Here is a 26395-nt window from a genome sequence, read left to right as displayed (position 1 = left end):
CAAGCTGTAACAAATACGCTTCAAAAATTAAAATTATTCAGTCTCTAATTCTATCCTAAGCTTAACACAGAGTCAAGGCCTTTTCTGCTCCTCACACCGCTCACCAGCAAGGGGGCTGCGGGTACACAAGTGGTTGGGAGGGGACCGAGCCGGGACAGCTGAGCCCAACTGCCCAAAGGGATATCTCACACCACGTGATATCATCTACATAAAGCTGGGGACAAGAGCAACGGCGACCACCCCCCACGGCTGAGGGATCAGGCAGGGGAGCGCCAGCCAGGAGCGCTGCCAACAGCGCAGGTGAACAGGCCGTGGAGGTCAAGGCCTGTGTCCTCAGGAACGCTGCGGTAACTGGTCAGAGGAGTCGGCACACGGTCTGGGAACTGGATGCAAGTTTCAGTAACAGTCTGTGGTTCTCACCGGCCTTGAAAAGAAGAATAGCGACTTGGCCGAGGTAGAAGGAGATGAAGTGCTTGGTCTCACGAGTCACGTAGCTGCCAACGTTCCTTCCCACGACGCAGTGCCAGGTGGGATTGTACTTCTTGTCGAATTGCTGCTTTGTGTGAGCAGCAATGTCCTTCTCAATGTTGTACTTCTCCAAGGCCTGAGTAGCACAGTCCACACGTCTTGCTGCAAGTCTTCTGACATGGCTGCATTCCTGATCACTGCCTCTCCATCACTCATCGTTGTCGTTTTGGCAGCCACCACGGGACCAGGCCTGTGTGGAACAGAGCGTGCGGGGCACAGATGAAGGTGAACACATTATGTGCTCTATCACCACGTCAGATGCACGATGTGATGGATGCACTCGACCCTCCTAGCCAAACCAGCAGCAGTTTGGTGCAGACTCCAAAGGAGGTTATGGTCTGAGCTGCAGCCAGGCCAACAACTCCTTCTAGGAAACCCACAAGGAAGCAGAACCCCCTTCTGAGGGAACACAGGGTCCAATATGCCGGAGAGACCCTCCTCTTAGGGAAGTCTGTTGCCTGCCTGGGGCCCGGGTTAAGGACATCACTAAGAAGCTTCCCAGCTGGTACAGCCCTCAGAATAGTGCCTCTTACTGGTCTTCACGTGGGTGGTGATGAAGTCACAACACGTCGTCCAAGGCTGATCAAAAGAGACTTCAGGGCCTCGGGACAGGTGGTAAGGGAATCTGGAGCACAGGTTTGCCTTTCTGTCTCATCTGCACAAGACAAGCCTCAGCTTAAGATTCCTCCTGAGCACGCATTTTTTCCATCCAGTCTTCCCATTTTCATTACTCGTTTTTTTGGTCGAGTTTTTATGTACTTGCTCTGGCTGATAAAATGAATCAGCAGATGACTTCGGCTTTCCACAGCACAATCTAATCCATGCAGAAGATGGTGGTTGGTGTGAGTTTGGCTGTTGTTATTTTTTCTCCTGTGGAAAGGGACCAGCCAAAATAAAACCGGACATTAAAAAAACCTTAAAAAATAAAAAAGCTACTGACAAAGGTGAGAACTTTTGGAATTGGTTCTGGTTAGGAGATGGCTCTATGAACTGGTTCAATTTGGTCCTTCTCCTCCTGCACGTCTTCTGGCTTGTGATGCTACAGCATAGTATCTACAGTAGTTTTGTCTCCATGCTTCAAAATATTTTCAGGACTCCTCAGATCAGCTGACAGTGGATGTTTTCCTTCCACATGGTCCTTCAGTGGGCGTCAGGCTTCTTGTAACGTTGTCTTGTGTCCAGCTTTTCCCAGTTTGCCCAAGACCCAACCTCTCAGAAGGGCATCTAGATGACCCTCTCCAGGTTTGGGTCCCATCGCAGTCTCTCCCCTCTTGGTGAAAAGACATCTTTCACTAACATGTGCATTTCCTCATGGAAGTCTGTGTGGGACAAGAGAGTTGAGAGAATCCCCGGGCTACAGCTGAGGTCGCTCCACCCAGTGTAACTGGGCTCATTCGCAAAAGCTTCCAAAGCTTTCAGAACCTCTAGACTGTTCATGATTCCACCTCAGGTCTGGGAGAAAAGATCAGGCATTGTGAGAGCAACAGCAATTGTATGTCTTGTCAGATTGCTTCTTTATGTGAGCAGCAATGTCCTTCTCAATGCTGTACTTCTCCGAGGCCTGAGTAGCACAGTCCACAGCGTCTTGCTGCATCTCTTCTGACATGGCTGCATTTCTGATCAAAAATTAATTACACCCACATTGGTGTTGGAGCACCTGCCTTTGGGAAGAATCTTATTCCCAGAGTGGCTGGCAAGCTTGATGTTGCCCCTGTTTCTGACATTACTGTCAGTCGCTGAGGGGAGCTTCCCCAGAGCTGGCGCGATCTGCAGCGGAGCAGCAGGTCTGGCACAGAGGGTTTTGCTGAGACAGGGAAATGCCTGGACAGTGGAGAGACCCACCCGGAGCCAGCAGCTCTCCTGGAGTCACTGGGGAGGTCCAGGCATGGCCTGAGCAACGGCGACCACCCCCACGACGGAGGGATCAGGCAGGGGAGCGCCAGCCAGGAGCGCTGCCAACAGCGCAGGTGAACAGGCCGTGGAGGTCAAGGCCTGTGTCCTCAGGAACGCTGCGGTAACTGGTCAGAGGAGTCGGCACACGGTCTGGGAACTGGATGCAAGTTTCAGTAACAGTCCATGGTTCTCACCAGCCTTGAAAAGAAGAATAGCGACTTGGCCAAGGTAGAAGGAGATGAAGTGCTTGGTCTCACGAGTCACGTAGCTGCCAACGTTCCTTCCCACGACGCAGTGCCAGGTGGGATTGTGCTTCTTGTCGAATTTCTGCTTTGTGTGAGCAGCAATGTCCTTCTCAATGTTGTACTTCTCCAAGGCCTGAGTAGCACAGTCCACACGTCTTGCTGCAAGTCTTCTGACATGGCTGCATTCCTGATCACTGCCTCTCCATCACTCATGGCTGTTTTGGCGGGCGCCACGGGACCAGCCCTGCAGTAAATATACGTGTAACAATTGCTCTTAGGCTGTAATTGCATACATAGCAATTGGGCCACCTGAGAACAGAAGTGCTTGGTTCACACCTCTGCCTGCAGTCATAGCCTTGCGTGCTTCCTACAATCATTGACCATTGTGGTTACAGCTGTAGTAACACAAGGGAAGAAATAACGTGTCTGTTTTTAAGAAGGGGGAGAAAGGATATAAAACATGTCTTACACTTGTGTTTGGAAGATTGCAAGAAACAAAAAGCCACTGAAAACTGAAGGGGTATTTGCGTGAATGACTGCCCTAAATTGAAGTCCATTGGTGACCTTAAAGGGAGAACAATTGTGGACAATGCAGACGGCACCTTCAACAGGCACCTTCAACAGCGTGCTGGCGAGGTGCTGACACCCTTGGGAGCTGCTCCCCTGCGGCGAGCTGACTGCCACACAGTGCTTAGAGACAGGCTCTGTTGGTTAAACACACAGAAGCCGGTGTGAAAACAGGGAAGAGTTGATATTAATCCTCCCACATGTATCACTCAGATGAAGCAGTGCTGGATGAGCTACTTTTGCTACAGGACAAAGAAAAACATGGTATTGCATCACACCCCTGTAACTAAGCCTTTGCACCACATAGAAAAGGCAATTGCTGAGGAAGTAACTCTTTGGGTTTTTTTTAAGACAATGCACGCACACGATGCCCAGCCACCGGCATCTCCTGGGGCTCCGCCCTGCCCCACTTTGCCGATTGTTCCTCAAAAACACGCGTGAAATCCCCAAACACCGCACGGTCCCGAGCTGCCCTTCCCCCGGGGTCTGCCCGCCACAAAATGGCCCCCGCGGGTGCAGCGCCCCCCGCCCTGGGGTCGAGGGCTCGGCGCAGCCGCCAGCGCAGCTCCCGGGGGCGGGAGGAGCGGGCGGCGCCCGAGCGCGCCCCAGAGGCGGGTCCCGCCGCCGCTGCTCGGCGTGGCCGCGCTCCGCCCCGCAGTGGCGGTGGCACCGGCGCCCAGAAGCGTGGGCGGCGGCTGCAGCGGCGGCTGGAGCGGTAAGGCAGCGGGACTGCGGAGCTGCCAGCGGAGGGCGCTGCCAGGGCGGGCGGCTGGGCTCGGTGGCCCGGGGAAGCGGTCGCGGCTGCCGGGGAGCGGCCCGCGTGCGGAAGGGGCTGCGGCCGGCGGGTCGCCGTTCCCCTCCGTGTCGGCCGGGCCCGGGCCGGGGGATGGAGCGGTTCCCGGCAGCTCCGGTGGGGCTGCTCGGAGCCCGCGGCCGTGCTGGGACGGGCCGGCTGATGTCGAGCTTGGCTGGGCCGGCGACCGTGGGCTGGAGCGGAGAGGCATCAGCCCCTCGCCCCCTCCGCTGGCCCGCGGGTAGGGCGCCGCGGGTCGCCGGGCCCGGGGCGCTCCTGGCCCGGCTGGCGTGCGGCCGCAGGGGCGCTCCGGCAGCCCGCGCAGGGCCCGGGGGCGGCTGCCGCGCTCCCTCCCCGGGGCTCGCGGCCGGGGCAGGAGGGCCGGCCGGGCCCTGCCGCTGCCTCCGGACTCCGCTTCCCGCCGAAGCCGCCCCTCGGGCCCTGGCCGGGGCTCCCTGTGGCGGGCGGTGCCCGCGGCTCCCGCCGGAGCTCGGGCACCTTCCCGCTGAGCAGGGGGACCGCGGCCTTGCCGCAGTTGCATCCATGGAGATGCCTTTGGCTTGCGGTTTTCCTCATCCCCAGCTCACAGCACGCAGCACGAAGTGGCAATGCGTGGCGTTAGCTTGAAAATGCCCATTTTGTTTGCGGTATTTGAGCGAGCAGCACCACTTCTGATCATCTCTGCGTGTCACTTAATTTTGCACAAAGCTGAATAAACCAGGCTGAAAAGCTGTTTAAACCTTTTGTTTAAACTTCTCCAAGTGACTCTTTCTGGTAAATGCTTTTCCTTGGGTGACAAACTCTTTGCTGCTGTGGTTCAATACGGAGTCTTGCCCCGTTGCTATTTGCTCATAGCTGCTCTTGCACGCCCGCCCCTGCAGACCTGACATATCCCCTCTGCTTCCAGCTGTCCTGCAGCTCTGCTGGTGGAACTGCGTAAGGGCTGCGCTGTCTGAAAAGTAACCTGGCAAAATACGTTGCTTTTTTTCTTTTCTTTTTTTTTTTTCCCCCTCTCTCCAAGCTAGAGCTCTTTGCTGACCTGGTTGATGGTATGGTCTCAGAAACTTGTGATGGCCCCGGGCCTGGCATGAGTGACCAGCTGGGAAACTGGGGATGGTAAGAGCTGTTTGAGCTAGTGCTACTCTTATGAGTCTTATGAGGAGCGGCTGAGGGAACTGGGGCTGTTCAGCCTGGAGAACAGGAGGCTGAGGGGAGACCTTATCGCTGTCTGCAACTGCCTGAAAGGAGGTTGTAGTATGGAGGGGGTTGGTCTCTCCTCCCAAGCAGCAAGTGATAGGACAAGAGGAAATGGCCTCAAGTTGCACCAGGAGAGGTTTAAATTGGACATTAGGAAAAAAATCCTTCATGGAAAGTGTTGTCAGGCATTGGAACAGGCTGCCCAGGGCAGTGCTGGAGTCACCATCCCTGGAAGGGTTTAAAAGGCGTTTAGACGAGGTTCTTAGGAACATGGTTTAGTGCTAGAGTTTGGTTATGGTTGGACTTGATGATCCTGAGGGTCTTTTCCAACTGAAGTGATTTTATGATTCTACTGTGAGGAAATGTGAGGGGCACCTCTGGATCAAATTATTCTTGTGACTTGTGTTTTGCTCATATGGACTATATGGGTGTTTCAGGTTAGATATTGCCAGGCTATTAATGTTTCATGAAAGTCTGATTTTGTTTTAAAGTATGAACTTGGGTGACATGTTTTAGGGTGTTCTAAGATAACACAGTCAATGTAAAAAGGATTGTGCAGATATTCAGGAAAATAATTTCAGAGTTACTGATTTATCCTTGTGCTTTTCTGCAAGGCTATGAAAGGGTTATTGTAATTAACAACAGCTTGGGTTTCCATTGCAGTGTTGTGAAGAGTATGTTTAAGTGGTGATAGAAAGTAGTCTTAAAGGAGTCAATTCACTATGTATGGCACTGACCAAATTACTACTGTGTACAGGTTTGGGATTTGTATGTTTCACTTTGGAGAGTGTTAGAACATTGCAACAAAAATGACTTGAGGGGCTAGAGAAAGTGCCTCACAATGAGAGACTGTGAGAGGGGAGAGAGCTCTCAAGAAGAGCTCAAGCTATGTATTTTATATAAGAAACATGACTGAGAGGCACCTGGATTATAGTCTGTTAGAGGAAAAAACAAAAAACCGAATCAAACCAAAACCAAACAAACAAAACCACAACCAAACCAAAACAAAAAACCAACCAACGAACCAAACAAAACCCCCCACAAATCTACCTAGATGATAAAAGGATCTGCATCTAATAGAAGAAGGCTTATGAAGAATGAATATCTGGAAGTGACTTCCATTTCAAATGGTGAATGATTAAGGAATGGAACAAACTTCCCATGGGAAGTGGCAGGTTTTCATATTGTCGTGTTTTCAAACAGGAGTCAGATGCCTTCCTGGAAGAGGTTCTTCAGCCAGATATGGTTAGCACAGGCCAGAATAAGTGATCTGGTGGGCTGTTGTGGTCCTGATCAGCTTGAATCTGTTCTAAAATACTGCATTATTTTGGGCCCCTGAGACACAGGAAGTTACTGGGATTCGCAGGAATTCGTCAGCATAGCTGGGAATTGATCACAGAACTGTAGAGTTTCAGATCAGTGTCTTGATTCCTTTTTATACATTCAAGTAACACCTTTATTTATTTTGAGTATATATCGGGGTTATCAGAACATGTGATCACAGAAGGCGTGCAGGTAGCAAGGGACGGTTCAGCCTGCAGTTACCATAGTAAACACTAGTGCAAGGGCAAATGTGTTCCTGATGTTATAACCATGGCAGAATGCCTAAAAGGAAACAATAATTTGGTAAAGGTCTCAAATGTCAGATTCCATATTAATATGTCAGAGTAGATTCCACAAGGCTGTGCTGCTGAGCAGCAAGACAATGGATCAGCCAGTAAATAATTCTGTGCTTTGGACACGGTTATGTAATGAGGAACACATTTCTGATGCTCGAAGAGCTCCTGGTGATGAAGAAGAGTGGGGATGAACAAGGGTAATGCTCTACGCTGGCAAACCCCTATAGCTCACTCAGTTCTATGAAGAGACTTTTGGGCTTACTTTTAGGTGATTTATTGCAGTAGTAGTAATATGGTTGCAGCCATGATGGTGTGAGGATATAAGTGAAGAAAGATTTGCAAGGGCAGGATAATATCAGTTGGTTTAATAGAAGATGTACTTGCAAAACAGAACAAGCTTTGGGGTACAGCAGATCTTCAGGCTTGACTTTCATGTCTCTACAGGTTTCAGGAGGGGTGCCCTGGGTGCTTCAACCTGCTGCACCTCAGATCTTAGTGTGATGGAAAAAGTGTAGCTGATACTGTCATTATAGATGGCTTTAGAAAGCTCTTAATGCACAGTGGACAGAAAGGATTCTAGAGACTATTCGCTTTTTCAGTTTTGTACTAAGTACCTTGCGTGTATCTGCTTTGCTTATCTGAGATACTGAAGGTGTGTCTGTATGTATACATGGCCCTATTCAGAGATTAATTGTGAGGTATTCAGCCTTGCCTGACAAAGTTGTGGTTAATTCTGAATGCATTTGGCAGCAATTCCTTAACAGGAGCAATTCAGTGCTGCAGTCTGTGCTGTAGCTGATGCTTCCAGAGATTCCTGTTGTGTGGGGGTTTTTTTTGTTTGTTTGTTTTAAATGATTGCATTTTGTTTGGTTGGTTTTGATTGGTAGTTTTTAAAATTACACTAGCTTTTCCTTCATATGTATGTATTGCTTTTCTTCATCATTCTGAATAAAGTGTAGTCACCCTCTTTACTAGACAAATTCTTGCACTGCAGTTGTCTTCCCCTATAGACTCCTAGATTGAAGGCAAACAGGTGTTCATCAAGTGATGGCAGTATAGTTTTTAACCTATGGCAACTGTCTTGCAGGCTTTTTTTCATGTTGCTTCGGTAGAAGCTGTTATGTGGCACACCTGCAGTTTTCTGTGTATATGTATCTTCCCTCCCACGCCCTTTGGTTTAATCTGTATTTATGTTTAAATGGTGGCAAAAAAAAGGCATATGGACAGAATTGAAATATATTAACCTTTATTTGTTACTAGCTGCTGAGATTTCGTGGAAGAAACTGACACAGATGGTGGTTTGCCAACTTCTTTTTTCCTTGAAATTAGGCCTGAGAAGTCCTTGTTAACCGGTGGAAGCCCCTCCATAAACCCTTTTGACACTTAAGCATGTGAGAGGAAAAAAACTTCTGGTCGTCCTGTTTGGGTATAGAGATAGTGATATATGAAGTTCATGTATCCAAACTTAAGTCCTGCTCTATGTTAGGTGGTTCTTGCCTAGTAAAGGGTACCCTTTCTATTCTTGGTACCTTTTTGCTTCGGTATGCTGAGGGATGCATCCATTTAAATGCTATGCTTAGTCTGGCATTATAGAAGAAAACTTGCAATCTGTAAGCTTAATTTCGGCAGCATAATAGCTTACCTTCATCAGTATTTATTGATGTGTACCCTATATTGGTATTTTTTCCCAGCAAGTAATTTCTAAGCTGACCTTAAAATTTACCTCTGTGCTGGAAATAACACTTCGTATTACTTTTTTTTTTCTTCAGTGTAGATAGACCTTGATACAATTTGCTTGAGTATTTTCATGTGCTCACATCTGGGCATTTGAAGCTGATTAAATCAACATAACATCAACAGAATTAATAGTTTTTTAAGCAAGCAAGCAAGCATTTGATCCAAAATACATTGCTCTGAGATTCAGTGAACTCTGTTTTTGGCAGAACTGCACGAATCCTGCAGCCAGGAATGCTCTGCTGAGCACACCGAACCTTTTGTCCCCAGAATCGTGTGCCAGACGTGGGTTTGGCCAACGGTGCGATGTCAGATTGTCAGCCCCTGATGTCGCAGCAGGAAGAGACATTTTGGAGTAGGGTGTTGAAACTTGACTGACAACCCAGTGCGAACCCCAGAGGAGGTGTTCTGGTGTGTCAAGGTAGACAGAAACATTCTCACGAGTGCAGTAGTGTTTGGTGGTTGCCCGGGGTCTCTCCGTTGCTCAGCAGATTGTCTGTGTTTGTGTAAATACATGGCAAACTGGACTGATAAGTCTGATTTCTGCTTCTTCTGTGACAGGTGACTTTTGATACAACCAGACATTTTAGTGAAGGAGCCATAAGAAAGAGAAGCCTGGAAAGACTAAAGCTTCAAGAACAGGAGCACGTTTGAAAAAGGGGGAAAAAAAGAGAGGGGGTTGAAAGGTGAGAGTGTATTTTTAGAGAATGTCCCATTTTCTTGAAATTTATTACTCTCTCTCACACCAAGTAAAATAAAGGCAGAGCAGCTACTGTAAAAATCCAAGCTTTGAGGAAACAGGAGTTGGAAAACTTGAAGCAATGCTGTATAGTTTTAAATTAATGTTACCGTTGACAAGAGAAGCATCATGATAATTCTGTGTGTAAGGTGTCAGATGGAGGGCTCTGGGCTATGAGAAACATCGGACTAGCGACATCCTGAGGTCCCTTTCAGATTGGGTTATTCTATGACTCTGTGGGCCTGGAGTGAAGTCGGAAAGCTGTTTCTCTCAAATTGCTCTTGATTGCTTAAGATTCTGTGTGTGGGCTTTTTGTATTGCTCTGTGCTTCAACATCACAAATCAATGTCTTGATGATCTGAAGTGAAATTAGTGTGATGTACATTTCTAGGTGCCTCCAGTTGACTGGAAGGTCCAAAGCTAGAGATGAACACTGTTCTGCCTTTCTCTCTTTTTAAGTGTTATTTTTTCAGCGTTGTTATATTTAGGGCAGTGTTCTTAAATTTTGTATATGATTAATAGTAGTATATTGAAGTTTTAATTCTGCAAATAATGTGTTTGGATAGCATTCTAAACTGTCACTAGTAATTAATCATGTTACACACCTTCATGTCTTAAAAAACCCCAACACTTCGCACCCAAAGCATAGCAACTCTAATGCGAAGTCTCTGAAAACATTGCTATGCTTCCATTATTAATACCTTATTGTTCAAATACTTTCTTAAAAATATTTCTAACACACTTTGTTGTAATGGTAAAAGTGAGAAAACTTGTGGGTTGAGATAGACAGTAACAAGTAAAGCAAAAGCTGCGCACACAAGCAAAGCCAACCAAGGGGTTCATTCCCCACTTCCCATGACAGGTGGGTGCTCAGCCAGCCCCAGGACAGCCGGGCTGCATCGCACGTAGCGGCGACTTGGTCAGATGGGCTCAGCTGTCCCGGCTGTGTCCCCTCCCAACCCTTTGTGCCCCCCAGCCCACTCACTGGTGGGTGTGAGGAGCAGAAAAGCCCTTGACTCTGTGTAAGCTCAGCAGTAACTAAAACATCTCTGTTATCAACACTGCTTCCAGCACAAAAGCAAACCACAGCCTCATACTAGCTGTGGTGAAAAAAATTAACTCTATCCCAGCTAAACCCAGCACAAAGCTTCAACTTTAGTTTTGAGAACAGTGGAAATAGTCTTGTAATATGTCTTAAATGGGACCCTCGTGCTAATCTATAGGGGAGATTTGTTAACTTAAGAACTGGATTCAAATGATCAGTCTCTAGCTGAGTCCTTGGAGACAAATGATAACGTGAATCTGTTGTCTTGGCAGTGATTATAAAGAAAATCCTAGAATGCAAACCATTTGAAGGGACAAGAACTTTCTTGATGTATGCATCAGTTAGATGCATGTCATCTACGTGCTGTGGTTTTTTTTAAAAAGTATTCTAACAAAAAATACCACATGCGGATTCTTGGCAACTAGTTGCTTTTTATTAGCACCTCAAAGACTTGTATCCAATTCCCCAGGACTCAAAATGTAAAACAAGTGTCATCTAAATTGTGCCGTATTGATAATTACCTAGAAAAAGACGTGGTGATGAAAAGAAGTTCAAGAGAGAAAAAAAGAAAACTAAGCTCGAGAGGAGAGAAGAGAGGCAGATAGATGGAGATGAGAAACATCCCCCAAAGCAGCAGAAGGTACCAGCTGAAGAACAGCAGTGGCCAGAGAATATGCCTGAATGGGAAGAAAGGAAATCCCTGCTAGCTCAGAGAAGAGTGGAGTCTGTCAGACTGCTTACAGTGCTGTTAAACCGTGTGAAAGTAAGACTATTTTAAAACATATTTTAAATTTTGAAGGGTATTTGTTACAGCTTGAATAATTCAGTACACATTTGATGTCTTGATGCTATTCAGAAGAACGCCTTGGGACTGACCAAACACTGAGAAGGCCTGAGGTCCAAGTTGTGCGGCAGTCTGCGCTCAGCCTTGCCCTGAGAGCAAAGGTAGCGCATTTCCACCCAGAAACTTTGCCTTTGGTACTTGTTCAAGGCCTTGTTGTTACTGTGTAAAAATAGGGCTGGACTGGGTCCAGTGTTGCAAATCAGGAGTTTCAGGGCGGGGACATGAATGATGCCGCCTCTGCTTGTTCTGGTGTCAGGTCTGCAAGTGGCGGAATTAAACGGACACACAATATGCCAGTTGCATTTCTAGGAGCCTCTTGTGTGGCCAACACTAAGCTGTCAGTTGTATTTCTGTTGGATTCAGCTGATGTCTTGGGAAAGTCAGCAGAGGAGCGATCAAAATTGGAGGCTTTTGCACACAGATTAATGTTTGAAGGTTTATTTTAGTGCTTTGGGCTAAGAAAAAACGTTTTAAAGGAAAACAGTTTTCGTGTCTCAGGGGTGCTGACATGGCTTTGTCTTCACTGTTTGCTAAGGAAAAATCTGCTTGCAGCTTTTAACAAGTGTGTGTTTTCCCCAATCCTTAAGGTTAACAATTTCTAAAGGACTGTAATTTGCTAAGAGTTGAAGTCAGAGGCTGCCCTTGCCCTTCTGCGTGACTTTTAGAGCCCCGTAACAACTGTCACTTGCCTTCTTAGTTATGAAGGTGATGTGTTAGATAAGCTTCTATTTTCTTGGCTTCACCACTTGGAAAGCTCTAGATTGGTTGTATTTGGGCCCATTTAAAACAATGTATAACAAAGCAATTTGTTCTAAATCCAATATTTGCTCTACAGAAGTGTTGTAATTTTCCACTTGCATGCAATACTAGTTGTGATGTTGTGATCAGAGAAAGAATAAACGTTTTCTCATGCAGTTGCAGTGAGATAGGTGAATTGGTTGAAAGGACCACTTTCTCATCTAATTGACAATGCGGCTTTCTGCGATGATTAAAGATCTATAGTTCTGACTTTGGAACAGTGAGCCTGTACGATTGAGCTGTGATGTTAGCCAAACTTATCCGTCACCTGTATAGTTCTTCTGACTGTAGGACTGCTTGCATATGAGTTTGCAGTTTAGCACTCTCTATACCGTTCAATAAATGTACATAATTTTTTTTTTTTTTTATTTGAAGGATTTTGTGCAGTTGGCAAGTCAAAAAGTGGATCTTTCCTTGGGCATAAGGGAGGACAATTCCTTTTCTGAAGCAGCGTTGAAAGACATACATCAGGAACCAATTCAGTCCCATTACCATACACACAAAGAGTTGCAACATAAGGAAGAGCTTAACTGCCTGTTAACCCAAGAAGGTAGCAGCTTATTCAGTGAGGAAGGACATGTGGGTAACTTCTGTGCATCTGCTCATCATATAGTCAGGACGATTTTGAATGACCCCTCTGCAGCCCCAGGTGCTGCCAGACTGCGTGGCAGAGGCACGTGCAGCTCCTGTGGATCTTTACTGATTACAGTCACTCAGGACTGCAGGGTCATCGAATCTCGCGAGGGAAGGGACTACCCAAGGTTGAATGTAGTTTACACGCAGGCAGTGTCTGATGGAGACAGTTGCCAAAAGCAAAAGGTTTATGAGACTGATGAATTCATCCATTATTTACTAAACTACTATCAGACACCACGCTATGCACGTGTTTGCTTCGAGCCAAAAAACACTGCAAACAAGTGCTGGTGGAAAAGAGTGGTGTCTGATGATGATAGTGATTTTGACATCAGCTGGAATAACAAACATGGTCAGCACTTCAGAGAAGTGAGTCCTGTACAGAACCTCAAGAGAAATTGTAGTAGCAATGATAATGATAGACTGGTCACTGTTGGGGAACCTGAGTCAATAGACAGGGTGTTAGAAAAGAAGACCTACGTGGGTACGTTTGCAAAAACGTTTGGAGTGCAGAGGAATGACTCACTCGCTGTTGATAACTTACCATGTCCTGGACTGAATCATTCTTTGGATTGCACTGCTGTTACTCGTGATAAGGAGTTTAGACAAGAAGATGGTATCGATGGGGACACTGTACCATACAAGACATGTAGATCTGCTTGTGGATTAAAGGATTTGTTGGAAGGGATCAGTGATTCTGAGTACTTCAGAGAGCCACATAGAGGCTCAATGAAGAGAACAGAAAGAAGGTGTGAAGAAATTTACAGCAGTTGTAATAAAGGCTGGTTGCCTGCAAGAGCTGGAGAAAGAAGATTAATGGTTTACCTTAAAAATGTAACTCTGGAAGGTCAAGAGAAGGAAAGCAGCAAATGTAGCCTCTGTTCTGATTCTGTTCATGAGGGCTTGGCAAGGCAGCGTGAACATAAGCTTAAAAAGTTGCATAAGAGGTCTAGTAATAAATTAAGGCATGAAGGACAGAAAAGTGAGAGACGACCCAGGGAAGAGGAGAGAAATGCTCACAAAATGAAGAAAAAGCGAAAAAAGTTTTCTTCTGATCTTTCATCTGATGAATGTGGCTTTTCAGAGGTGGACAGTTGCATGCAGCTGGAGTCTCTCAGAAAGATACAAAGAAAATGTAAGAAAATGTTCCAAAACAAAGTGAAATTCAAGTCACTTCACACCGCCATGGCAGCACCAGATGTTACCCCTCATGACGGCTCACCTCTTCAGGAGACCTTCCAGAGGACAGGTGAGAAAGAGGGACACCAGAACTAAGGTCTCTGGCAGGTGAGGTTAGTTGCCACAGTTCTTACAATGATGAGTGGAAAGCATTTTTAAGAAGAGTTTTTAAAAGTATAAACATGGCATAAAAAAAGAGTGTGACTTCTCTACAGTCAAAGTTTGTTCAGCTTGGAAACAGACTGTGCAGCTGCAGTTGAAAAATTGTGTTTGTCTGTTTAACTGGAGAGCAAAGTATCTGTTGTGGGCATTAGCAGCTAGGTGGTTAGTCTGTTAATTGCTGCCTTTCTGGCTATAATCACTCACAGCCCTTTTAACAATTTACTGTGTTTTCAGTTTGTTGGTGGATACCTTACAGCTACCTCCTCATACCCTTTCCCTCCCTGCACCCCAGCAAACTCACATCAAGTAACTTTTTTCATGTATTTATCTACAGGAGATGAGAGGAAGTTAATGCTGAGAAGAGAGATGGATGCTGATGTCAGAGGATGCCCTCCGTTTCCTCTTGAGGTAATTCAGACAAACCCCTGCTCAGATACTTTCTGTGAAGCAGAGCTCAGAAGAGGATGCTGAACAGCCACTGTATAATAGCTCTTCAGTTTTTCTATAGAAGTGGGAGAAGAAAGACCTTTGACCATTAAAGGTATGAAATACTGGGGGGTTTTTGCTTAGGTAATTCCTTCGGTTAGAGTGTCAAACTGATGTAGTGAGCCACAAAACAAGAATCTGTGTTTGCCTTTTGGATAACAGAGGACGAAAACTTCCTCAGGGCCAGACAGACCTGTGTGGACTAGTTGCTAAGAATCCAAAAGGTTACAGATTGAGATCTCAGAGTGTTATATTCTGATTAAATGTAGGGAATAATGTAAATATCCAAGTTACGGTATTTAGTAATAACAAGTCATTGGAAAAAAACCATAGCTATGTAAATCCTAGAGCAAACATATCAAGTGCATCCTCAGTCAGGTGGTTAAAATGATGGGACTGGAAGGTGTGGGGGACTTCTACACTCGATTGCGGGAAGTAATAAATGTCCAAATACGAAAAAAAATCCCATCCTCTGTAAAACCCACACTGAAAAAAATGCTTGTTTTCTATTTACAATTCTAGAGGTGTTTCTGAAAACTTGCTGGTCTTTAGGAGGGCGGATTTCACTGAACTCGTAGATGTAGTGCTTCCAGGAATCTGGATGATCGTCTAAGCAAAACTCTGAACGTTAGATAGTGAAAGGGTAATGCTTGTCAGCATAATGACAGTCCCCAGAGATATGCAGGTTGAACATTTGTTCACAGGATTTCAAAATGTGCCCTTTTGAAGACACACGCAATGAGATTGCTATTTAGTGTGAGTTTGCTTACAAATAAGTTCCAGAAGAATTGTCAAATGTTGTCAGATTTGTGCTGCATGTAGGTAAAAATGTGAAAATGCAGTCTAGGAGCTTGGGTTATATCCGTATTTATTCAGCTGGCTATATTCAGAAGACAGCCACAATTGCTTTTGGACAAAGTCCGTTAGCAAGATATAGAGGACCAGTTCTAAGTTCAATACACTGATTATTTCAGTTTTCATTTTAATATGCTGTATTTATTACATGTCAATATACTAAGTTAACGTGATGATGCTGCTTTCATTAAATAGAATCTTACCCACGTTTATAACTTCTGCTCTAATAAATAGTAATTAAAAATTGTAATTGTTCATGGTTTTCCCCCAGTGTTCAACACCGACAATTCCTACAGGGTTCTAAGCCAATTTTTATCCATCTTCTCTGTTTACAGGCTCAGATGTTGAGTGCCTTTTCAGGGTCATGAATGACAAATGGTTGCTACTCAGAGTACTGTTAACCTATTACTTTTATCTAGAAAGATCTTATTTTCTTGACATAAATATTTTCTGACTATTTTGGAGAACATTTATGCCCCTCTCAACTCTCCATTTTAGTATTTTATACAGTTATAATGAAGATCAACTACTGTATTTGTTGGCCGTGTGAAATATTTCTGTTGTGCTGATATGACATATCAAGGGTGTGTTTTCTCTATGCAATATTTGTGGATTAAAGATGACACAACTTCCTCCTCTGTCAATCTATAGGCAGTTCTGTGTGCATAAGTCCCCTTTTCCCATGAGACAGGCCTTTCGATTACAGGTGAGAAAGCATTTCTTTTTGTTAATCTAGGGGAGCAGGAACTGAAGATTTCCTCTAGTGTAAATTTCCTGTGTTTTATCAACATGTCACAATATCCAATAACAAATAAATACACTGGTTCTGTAATTGCTTCCTGAGTTCACCTATATTGATTGAAATTGATAAAGCAAATCCTCTATCTCCAAGTCCTCATTGTTAGTAAATAAAATGTGTGTGCACTTTAACATGTGAGACACCACTGTAATCTTCATACTGAAACAGAGCTTTTGGGTTTCCTATTTGTTTACACGTGGCATTATTCAGAACCTGTTTTTCAGATGTTTTAATATTAATTCTTTACTGTTCCTATCGACACACTGGATTTGAGCCCCACCCTTTCATTTGCTTGACTGTTGAGCGTAATTTTATGAACAGTTTGCTTTAAAACTTTTAAAATACATAGCTTTGTAGATGAAATTTCAATAGTTGTAGGAATAAATGTCACATCTCGAATATGAAAGTTACAGAATGTCTAGACCACTAGAACATTTAATAGTTGAAAAGATGCATTAAAAGCAACATTTATGTAGTTCAGCAATGCAAAAGTTATAACACTGCTGGCATAATTTCACACCTTTCAGTTTGAGCCTGGTGTGTGCTGTTGTTTCAAGACATTTTTTGGTCTTTCTATGGAAACAGTGTTTGACATGTCTGAAGTAGGGCCCTGAGATGGCAGATTTTGCAATCAAATCTGAAAATGTCACCAAATAGAGCCAGTGAGAACAGAAGTCTGCTCAGGGAGCTGTCGCACTAAGCTTTGCTATCAGAAATACGTGGCCTTTTGGCTGTACCTTGTGCTGAATGCTGAAGTCAAAATCCTCCAGGCTGTTTTTAAAAGCAGAAATACACAATGTCCATTATTACATCAGTCCATCTGCTTGAAATACAAGAATACAGCAATTATGATAAAGCCCTTTCTTCTTAATCCAGGCAAAGCATAGAAACGCCTCACCTTTTGTAAAACCTCTTGCGTAACTCTTGACATAAGCATTCATTACTGATTTTTTTTGTTGTTGGGTAACTCAAACAGCACAAAGAGCGAGCTAATAAAGATGATTACGAGCAGGTAGAGTCCAGATAAAAGAACGTCTGAATTTTACAAAGCGGTTGACAGGATGTCAGAAGTGGTTGGGAACGAGACGCTACTCAGTTGTTCTGATTTGTCCTAGAGCTCCTCAGGTGTGCCTTCGTGACAGACACGTAGTGGGCGTCAGGACACTTCAGGTGAGGGAGGTTGCGGACACTCTCTGCTCTTAGTTGGCCATCATGTCTTACTTGGTTAATGTGCAGTCCAGTCAGCTCCCTGGCACAGTCCTTCTTGCTTAGTCATTGCAGCCAGTCGCTGTTGGAGGGAGGGATCAAGTTGCAATGAAGAGAGAGCAAAAAAGAAGCTAAACCCATCCATTTTCTCCAGCACTTTAGAAGAAAATAGAATCCCTGCCTGCTGCTTCATGAAACCACTGCTTTTGTGACTCGCTTCTTCCCCTTTCACAATAAATTCTATGTGTTTTCTCTGAAAAAGTTAGTGGTCTTACCAAGGTGTGATACGTCCCTGCCAAGAGGCACAGATGCAAGAGTCAGATGGTTGGGTCCACCAAAGGGTGGGTTCCAGCCCAGCCTATTTCTACTTCATGGAAGTCTTCCAAAGCTCCAGCTTTTGCTCAGTGTTAACAATTACTTGGGCCTTTATATGCCTAACTCTGTTTTTGCAACAGCTAAGCACATTATACAACATCGCCATGTTCCGTATTTTAATATTCTGCATTCACAGCTATTCAGTTAGAACATACATGCTACGTGTTGGATAATGTAAGGTATGGGAGAAAGACAATATAAAACTTGAAAAACTAGGGGAGGATTAAGTATCACATGTTGTTGCAGTAAATAAAACCACCGTTATGCAAGAGTATTTTATTTTCTGCCTTAAACAAATAAAAAAGCACATTTCTGATTTGAGGTAAACCATTAGTAGTAGTTTGCAGATTATAAATGTCTCTAAAAAGTAAAACAGCAACACAAAGGTCATGACGAGATTTACATTTGTCTCTATACCTTCATTAGGCAGTTCATACCGTACCACTTCACGCGGGCTGTCTGGCTCAACCAACCACACTCTTCATTCGAAGGCCCAGTATAACAAAAAGAAAATGCCGTGACAGCGTTAGGACTGAGGGGAAGTAATTTGTTCTCAGCACAGATGGTTTCAGGCACTTTAATACGTTGTTGTCAACTTGTTTTTGAAAGTTGCTATTGTGTGATGCACTCTACTTCCAAACAATTTTGCCTAGTTTACACCTTCCCACTCAGGACTCGGTAACAACTCGGCTGAACAGCCAAAGCAGTGAAACTAAATACAGGGAACTTGATCAGATGGGCACCCAAGCACAATCACCTGGACAAGAAACACATTTATGAGTGATCAGCAAATCATTAGTTATCTCCTTGGAATTTCTGAGAAAGTTTTGCAGAAGTATTCTGGATGATGAAGGAGCACTGTGACATTTTTCCTTGGTTGAATCCATTTACCCAGCCTCTGCTGGTAGGAGACAAGGTTGCATAGTCACAACAAACTCAGTAGTTAAGCATGGACGTGAGTTGAGAGAGCAAATAAGTAAAAAGCAATTGAAAGGTCAGGTGTCCTAGGTATGGCATTGCAGGTTATGCATGAGATTGTGCCGTTTCTTTTAATGGCAACATTCCAGAGCAACAAAGGCCTCAACACAAAAATGGCTTACACCATGTTATTTTATTTTGTACAAGAAACTTGAGTAAGTTACACTGACCAGTAACATTTTTCTGCCAGTTAAAGCTGCATGTACAAGAGCACTTGTTAATTGTGTCATACCAGCAAGTCTTTTAGGCCTAAGAATCAATAGCAGCTCATGTTCCCGGCTTAATGTAATTTAATTAAAACTCACAGAAGAGTTTTACTAAGAGGAAAAGTGAATGAATAGTAGTCCAGTTAAGTCACACTTCGTGGTGTACCTGGTCTTAAGGATGCCTAGTTACACTCTATTTAAACCTTTGTAACACCTTTGTAACACTTCAGATGTGCTTTAAAAGTAAACAAATATTAATCCATGCATAATTGTACATGACTGAATACATCAAGTATTCATCAGTTCTTATTATCTAAAGTGATTTAACCTCTAAGTATCTAAAAGTGATTTATCCTCTCAAAAATTCTTATCTTTTTAAAAAGTAGTTAGTATTTAATCTGTAAGCCACTATGTATAAAAGCCAAATTATCTTACGTAATGTTGAATTACAGTGCACCACAAATGAGTGTGATGCTTCATGGACAAATAAAATATAGTTCCTTTTCTAAAGGAATTAGAACCCAAGGCCCAGATCCTGCAGAAGTTAACACAAAACAAGATTTAGTGGAATTTGTGTTGCATATGTGAAGTTACTCTTGTGCTTGTGTCCACAGTGCTAGGTTGTTAATTAAAAAATGGATTTCAACCTACTCTGAACTAAATAGTGATAGAAGAAAAACAGTAATGGTCCTTTATTGCAAAATTGCATTTACTTTTGCACAGACATTTTTCGTGCATACTTCAGATTATGCAGGTTTAAAGAAAGACAGAACTTAGACCTTCAGTAGTTTACCACTGAATTTGGAAAGGAAACCTTCAAAAAGAAACAATTTACTGGAACTCTGGACCTTTTGTAAGAATTGCTGCTATTGCAACGTGTAAAACAGAAGTGGACTGTTACAAATGATCCTTGATGATTCAAGATGAGATTGTTCCCCGTTGCAGTCTCTAGTCTTTCTTTGCATCCTGGGCATCTTTTTCCTCTTCATCAGAGTACACAGTGGGGTCCTCCCCTTCCTTCAGAAGCTTACCAACATAGGGATATTTAACTGGGGGAAAAAAAAAATAATAATCCAAGTAATTATTGTGCCCTGAAGATGTACCTTTTTTAACTCTTCTGTCCGTTTCCTGAGTTAACAGCATGCCTGTATTATAATAAAACAGCTCTCAGCAACTTGTTCCAAACACTGGGGGGAAAGAGAAAAGCTGAAATAAACTATCTGAACTGCTATTAATGTTGTAGTAAGTGTAAGAAAGATGCAAAGTGAATGTAAACATAGTTCTCCTTCTATTGCCTAAGCCAAAAGATGAATGGATGTAAAGACACATGTAAACTGAGGGACTCATCCAGCTAAAGAAACAGAATCCTGGATTAGATTATTTCTCTTGCCAATGTCAAAGTTAGTTTTCCAGCCAATGGCATTGTTAGAATATTTACATTATGTATCATACATGCACACACATACATGCGGACACATACTCAGCTTTCAAGGGTTTTTAGTTTTTGTAATATATGTTGAAAATATTAATCTCTAATAGCCAGAAGAAAGATCCTTTCTCCCAAAGATAAAGATGGATCTGGTATCTGATTAGGCAGCTAAGCCTCTGCCTTCTTTTATAGCTCTTTTTGAACATGCTAAAATGCCAAGATCATATACATGTAAGAATTGAGAGCTATGCTATGCTGCCCATCTGTCAACTTCAACAAAGCAAAAGATGCCTCTGACTACAGGTATTTTGGACTAGCGTTGTTTTTACAATTAATACAAATTTGAAGTAACTAATTGCCAGATTTACTATAAACATAGTAATAAAAAGAGTGCAGTTCACTGGCAGCCCTGATGCCCAGACTCTTGAAAAGGTAGATTTAAACACTAGTTTAGGTCAGATATTTGGTAGCACAGTTCTGGTTTCTGTGACACACTTGTTAGCATCATAGAACAGCCATTCAGTGTGGCATGATTAACAGTCTTGATTAAGACAAGAAGAGCACCAAAATAGTAGGGGCACATCAGGTCAGGACTGGGACATTCTAATGACATTATGTGGAGGAAAGCTCCATTCTAGCTAGCAATAGTAAATCTTTAATACCAAACACTAGATTTAGAACCAAAGAACATTTGATTTTCCACTATACTACTTTTTTGTAGATGCAACTTCCATCACATATATATAAAAGTTTACAAAGACAAACAACTGATACATTTATTTTTGTCTTATCTGAGTAGAAATAATCCCTTTGGTGTTCACTTGCCTAAAAGGCATCACGAGATATGGAGGAATTATTTTTCATCAACAGGATACACAACAGGAGAAAAAAACCCAAACAAACATACCAGTAGGCATGCCCTGGTACAAGGTCAACACATCAATTTCCATAAAACTGGTTTGACTTTCTCCTTTTTGAGCAGCAAGTTGAGGCGCACAACACAAGACAGTTGGAATTGTCTTTTTAAAACTTGTAATACCAAGCACAGAAAAAGAAGGCAGCTATGAAAGTGACTTCCTTCTGTTACTGTTAGAACAAACATCTCAAGTGTGCAAGTTGCCTTTTTTTCCTCTGCCACTCTGGCCATCGCTGGCATGGCAGTGACCAGGCTGCTTGCAAGGACAGAGGTGGCATTTGCCCATTCCTGATCACCTTCTGGGGGAGAAAGTCTGCTGGATACAGTTGTCCATGAATCCGATGAAGCCAGGCAGAATAATCCATTTTGAGTAAAAAAGAAAAGTTGTATCAAGAGCTCTGAGGGGAAAAGTCCTAGTTTAAACAGTCCTCAAAACTCAGAAAACTCACCAAGTAATTATTCAAACGTTATTCTTATTTCTGAGAAGCTGAATGGGACATAAGCTTTTTTTCCGAGCATTATAATCTAATTGTCTCTATAGATAAGGTCTTAACTACATCAAAAACATGCTCTAAATTTCCAATTCCTGTCAACTTTTGGGTGGTCTTATAGATCTTATCCTATGACAGAGTGCTTGCATCTCGCCTGTGGTTCTGTAAGGACCAGGAGGAGGGAGAACGCAGAAGGAAAACCTGACATTTCTCTTAATTCTTTTGAGTAACAGTAATTCTAGTAATACTTAGTAAACTGAGGTATTAACTCAAGTTTCTAGACCGATGCCTCCAACAGCCTTTTAACCATTGCTTCCCACACTCGTTAGCTACTGCTTTGTAAATAGGTTTAAAATTGCTTACAAGTGAATTGTGACTCCCAGTTCATCAAGGTCTCTTGCTGTGTAGCGTCGAGATCAGAGAGGTCGTCATAGTCATCCCTCAAAGCCTCCTTATCCAGGCAGAAAGTGGCAAGACCTCGGGATGCATCTCTTCCAGCAAAAATCCCATACGGGCCCTCTTTAAAATAAAGACATAAGCAGCATTATTACAGAGGTAACAGATGCGGTACAATTTTCATGGATCGGAATCCCCAAAGTGAAACAGATGATGAGTTCCTACCCTGACCTGCGGGTCAGAGCTGCCTCAAACTTTTGAAATGTTTTAAAGTTTTATTCTACTTAGTGATAATGGAGGAAGAGGACAAGAAGCAAAACCGTGGGAAGAGATATTGAGTTTGCTGAAACATCAGGACAATGAACCACACAACGGTGCATGTAACATACAAACAGGGTAAGGACAAACATACAAATGGGAAGCACATCCTCAGAAAGAGGAACAGAATAAGGATTTGTAAGTCTGAGGTGAAATGGAAGTTTTCTAAGAAATGCTTCTGACTTAAAGAGCTGAAAGGATGACTTGACAGAAAATGTGGTGGAGATACTAGAACTTACCAACTTGGAAGAAACTCCTATTAAAACTTTCAAAACGCAAGATGAACTCAAATGATCAGAACATGCAACTCACAGTAGATCAGAGATATCTTATCAAGACAGACTCTTGCTAAATTTCATTAATTATTAACTTGCTTGCATGACAAGCCAAAAATTGAGATATCACGTGTTGCAACTAGACACTGGAAGTTCTTCTTAAGGGAGCCGAAAGCAGTTAGATATGGACTCTGGTTACTGTAGAGAACATGCCATCTTCCATACCTCCCAGAGTGCGCCTTTTCCTAAATTCGTCAAAAGAATCTTACTTTTCCATTAAGATGAAACCCAAAGTAGCCAGACACTGTAATGCAACATTCAGTAATGACCAAATTAGATACAGTGGGCAGCTGTTGCTGTTGTCAAGGAAGGTGGCATCCAAAGCATGGCCGTTGTTTTCAGTTTGCACAAAGACAAAACTGCACATCTAACTCAGCTGTACACATCATCTCGACTGCTGCAGAATGCAAAGTTGCAGTCCAGCATCCTTCAGTGACAGACTCCAGCCTATATTTGGACCAGAATTACTAATCTCATCATGCTTCCAAATAACGTAGTACCTCCTGCACTGTTCTTGTCTCCAAGCAGCACTGGCAGCTCACTGCTGCAGCTACCAGCTGTCTGGACAGCTCGGGAGTGGTTAGACCAGACAGATGCTGGTACAAATTAGCAAGATTCAGTGAAAAAAAAAGCCAACATGCCCTAGTGGAGGCGATTAAACTCTTACACCTGGGTGCACCCACTCCCACCCACTTCATCACTAGCTGCTCTGGTAAGTCTCCACATGGCACCATCTTTGCACATTTTAACTGCCAACTCTCCTGACGGGAAGCTGGTTTAATCCAAATTGCTAGGTATTTAGTATAAATATACAATTGCGTGATGTCCACCGCAAGCTGGGAATGGAATGTAAACACAGAGAACACACTTCACTTCTGCTGCCTGGCACCGGGCAAAGGCGCCCGCGGCCGACGGAGCCGCCCAGCCCAACAGAGGCACAACCCCTTGCAGTGCTTGCGGTGTGTGTAACCTGCCCTGCGAAAATAAAGACAACAATGAAGCAACATAAGCTGGCAAAGCCGGAGTTTTCACACCACCGAGGCCCGGCCCCGGGGCGCGGGCAGCGGCAGTGACCGTGCCCCGGCTCCCCGGGCAGGCGGGTCCCCAGCGCTGCCGGCTGCACCAGCGCCCTTCCCAGCGCTGAGCGGAGCGCATCCTTTCCAAACCTCGGGGTCGTGAGCGGGGCCGAGAGCGCGGGGGCGGCTCAGCCGAGCGCTCATCCCGCGGGCCAGGAGGCGGGTCGGGCACTAACGCGGAGCGGCCGATCCCCGGGGACCGGGAACGAGCTCCCCCAGCCCCGGCCCCGCGGCGCAGCCGGCCCTGGCCCTCCCGGCACTGCGCGGCGCGGGGCCCCGGGATCCCTCCGGCCGGCGTCCCCGGGCACAAAGAGCCGGGAGCTCCCGGGCTGGGCCCGCCCCGCCGCCGCGGGCTGGCCGCGCCGCCCGCCCCCGCCGCCCCGGCCCTCACCGGGCCCGTAGAACTGCCTGCCGCGGGTCACGTCGAAGACTTTGCCGTTGATGGCCATGAGGATGCGGGGGTCGCTCACCCCGTCGTACGGCCGCAGCTGCGCCAGCGTGAAGTCGCGGCGCTTCATCTTGGGCAGCGGCGGGTCCGCCTCGCCCGCCGGCACCGCGGGCCGCTCGCCGCGCAGGATCTGGTAGAGCAGGAAGAGGCAGAGCCCCAGCAGGCTCAGGTTGAGCGGGGACCCCACGATCTCCAGCAGCAGGCCGCCCCCCTCGGCCGCCGCCTCCTCGCCGCCCGCCACCGCCTCGTCGCGGGCCATCGGGCTGGGCTGCGCTGCGGCACGGCGGGCTGTGAGGCGCTGGCGGCGGCGGCAGCGGCGGGAGGAGGAGCCGGGCCGCCCCGCAGCGCGGAGGGGGCGGCCCGGAGGAAAGGAGGGGCTGAGGGCGGAGGAAGCGGAGGCGCTGCCGCCCTCGCTCTGAGCGGGTTCGGTGCCGGCCGGCTCCTGGCGCGCCTCCGGCACTAGGTGGAGGTGTGAGCCCGGCGATGGCCGCCCGGAGCGCCGCCGAGGCGAGGACGGCCCCGCGGAGGGCGCTGCCGGCCGCCGTCCGGCCCCCGGGAGGCAGCGGGTCAGGTAAGGCCGGGCCGCTGCAGCGGCGCCTTCGTGGAACATGATTTCACAGGAATTTTAGCGAAAATAACCTTAGAGTTGCGGCAGACCCGTGTGAGCCGGGCTGCTGGCAGGCAGCCGGTCCCTTCCCTGCGCTCGCTCCTCCGGTGGAGCCCGCACCTCCGCCGTCCTGCTGGGGCTGTGGGTTTTCGGAGCGCGGGCTGCTGGCCTGCCGAACTCCAACGGGGGACGAAAGGGAGACAACTTCTGCGTTTTCCCCGTTCATTCCTGTTCATTCCCTTGGCCCTTAAAACCCACAGAAGTAGCAAACACAAGGCACTATTATACCATGGAAAAGTGTCCGGTCATGGACTTCTTTATCCAGGCTTCTTTTCAGTTGACATTCTGGTGAGGTCAAGGTGATGGAAATGCTAGCTGGATGTATCTACTCGGTATGGTGTTCACATGGAGCAGCAGGAGCCCAGAGTACAGCTCAGCACTGCTGGTGCCATCTGCTCCTTGGTGTCCGGGGTGAGGAAGCAGAAGTGATGTTTTGGGTCTTGAGTAGGTGTCTCCGCAAATTATGTTCTTGTCTTCCTTCAAAAAGAACACAAAGCGTTGCCCGGTCAGAACATCATCACCCCCTCTGCACAAGTAATGTGACGGAGGGTGCACATGGAGAAGAAATGCAGCTTACCCACCTTGATCTTGCGCTGTAGCTTGGCAGGTGGTTCATGTCACTGCGTCGGTGGATGAAAGCTGCTTTTACTGAACCTACTACTGGAACACTTAGTTAAAATCAAAAGCAGGGCATTTCATTTACTTTCTAATTCTCGGTGTCAGGAAATTTTAACTCTCTGGGCCACCAGGGCTAATGATAAAGAGTTTTGCCTTTTTGGATACAAATAAGACCTATCAGTAATAAAGTGTTTAAACATTTTGGCTCTTTTAGGGTGTTTGGTTCCACCTGCTGTCTGATTTGGGAAGCTCCTTGGTTTATTGACCAGCACTTGGACCTTAATCTGTCCTTTCATGGTGTGCACTTTTGCTTCCACCTGCTGTGTAACTTGAAAAACTCATTGTTTCATTGGTCTGATGACCGAGATTTGTATTTAGTCATAAAGCAGGTCTGAGTTTTGACCCTATTTAGGATAGTAGATATCTCCAAAACTTTAGAACTATTCAAACTGGGAGCTGTTTTACCTAGGTGGCAGTTAATTCTGCTCAGTGTAGACATGACACTACTACACTTCATTGTGTTGATATGACATGTTAGAGGAATAGGTGTAGAAAAAACAGACATTTGGAGGGAGATTTTTCTTTCATTTTTTAGAAAACATTTTGTTCAAGAGAGAGGAAAAAACCCAGACTCCAAAACAACTCCATCCCTGAATTTGACCACGAACCAGAGACTGAAGGGAAGGAAAAAGAAGCTCTGTTTATGCCTAGTATCCTAGAGAAACCATCCAAGAACAGTTCATTCTTAGATAAAAAGGGCCAGGAAACATTGCCAAGATTGATAGAATCTCAAGTTATCTGCCACAGGAGCACTGGTACT

At 45.3% G+C, this 26395-nt stretch overlaps 1 protein-coding gene, 1 long non-coding RNA gene and 2 pseudogenes across 4 annotated transcripts; 1 reads left to right on the top strand and 3 right to left on the bottom strand.

Annotated features, from left to right (window-relative positions):
- Positions 1 to 355: 355 nt before the first annotated feature.
- Positions 356 to 684, bottom strand: LOC135993681 (dynein light chain 2, cytoplasmic-like; annotated as a pseudogene).
- A 1866-nt stretch (positions 685 to 2550) lies between these two features.
- Positions 2551 to 2879, bottom strand: LOC135993680 (dynein light chain 2, cytoplasmic-like; annotated as a pseudogene).
- Positions 2880 to 3882: 1003 nt separating this feature from the next.
- LOC135993516 (uncharacterized) lies at positions 3883 to 16511 on the top strand. Of its 3 annotated transcripts, none has more exons than XR_010606883.1 (5): positions 3883 to 3948; positions 9138 to 9262; positions 10886 to 11123; positions 12378 to 13922; positions 14311 to 16511. It is a non-coding gene; the product is annotated as an uncharacterized LOC135993516 (long non-coding RNA). The 3 variants fall into 3 exon arrangements; XR_010606881.1 differs by having other exon boundaries at positions 12378 to 13884; positions 14311 to 16510; XR_010606882.1 differs by lacking the exons at positions 9138 to 9262; positions 10886 to 11123 and having other exon boundaries at positions 3892 to 3948; positions 12378 to 13884; positions 14311 to 16508.
- A 1478-nt stretch (positions 16512 to 17989) lies between these two features.
- PGRMC1 (progesterone receptor membrane component 1) lies at positions 17990 to 24586 on the bottom strand. The gene is made up of 3 exons (XM_065643334.1): positions 24234 to 24586; positions 22081 to 22236; positions 17990 to 19930 (listed from the first exon to the last, which is right to left on the bottom strand). The coding sequence occupies exons 1-3, from the start codon at positions 24547 to 24549 to the stop codon at positions 19830 to 19832; spliced, it is 573 nt and encodes a 190-aa protein (XP_065499406.1). The 5' UTR covers positions 24550 to 24586; the 3' UTR covers positions 17990 to 19829.
- Between the last annotated feature and the right edge of the window lie 1809 nt (positions 24587 to 26395).

The sequence above is a fragment of the Caloenas nicobarica genome, chromosome 12 (assembly GCF_036013445.1).
Source record: "Caloenas nicobarica isolate bCalNic1 chromosome 12, bCalNic1.hap1, whole genome shotgun sequence".
Lineage (NCBI taxonomy): Eukaryota > Metazoa > Chordata > Aves > Columbiformes > Columbidae > Caloenas > Caloenas nicobarica.
This window is presented reverse-complemented; position numbering and strand designations above follow the sequence as displayed.

Excerpts from the sequence above, each read along its gene's own strand:
- PGRMC1 (XM_065643334.1), bottom strand. The coding sequence starts at position 24,549 with ATGGCCCGCGACGAGGCGGTGGCGGGCGGCGAGGAGGCGGCGGCCGAG. Across the intron at positions 22,237-24,233 it reads CAGGCAGTTCTACGGGCCCG|AGGGCCCGTATGGGATTTTT; the intron begins GTGAGGGCCGGG and ends TTTATTTTAAAG. Across the intron at positions 19,931-22,080 it reads CTGGGAGTCACAATTCACTT|TTAAATATCCCTATGTTGGT; the intron begins GTAAGCAATTTT and ends TTTTTCCCCCAG.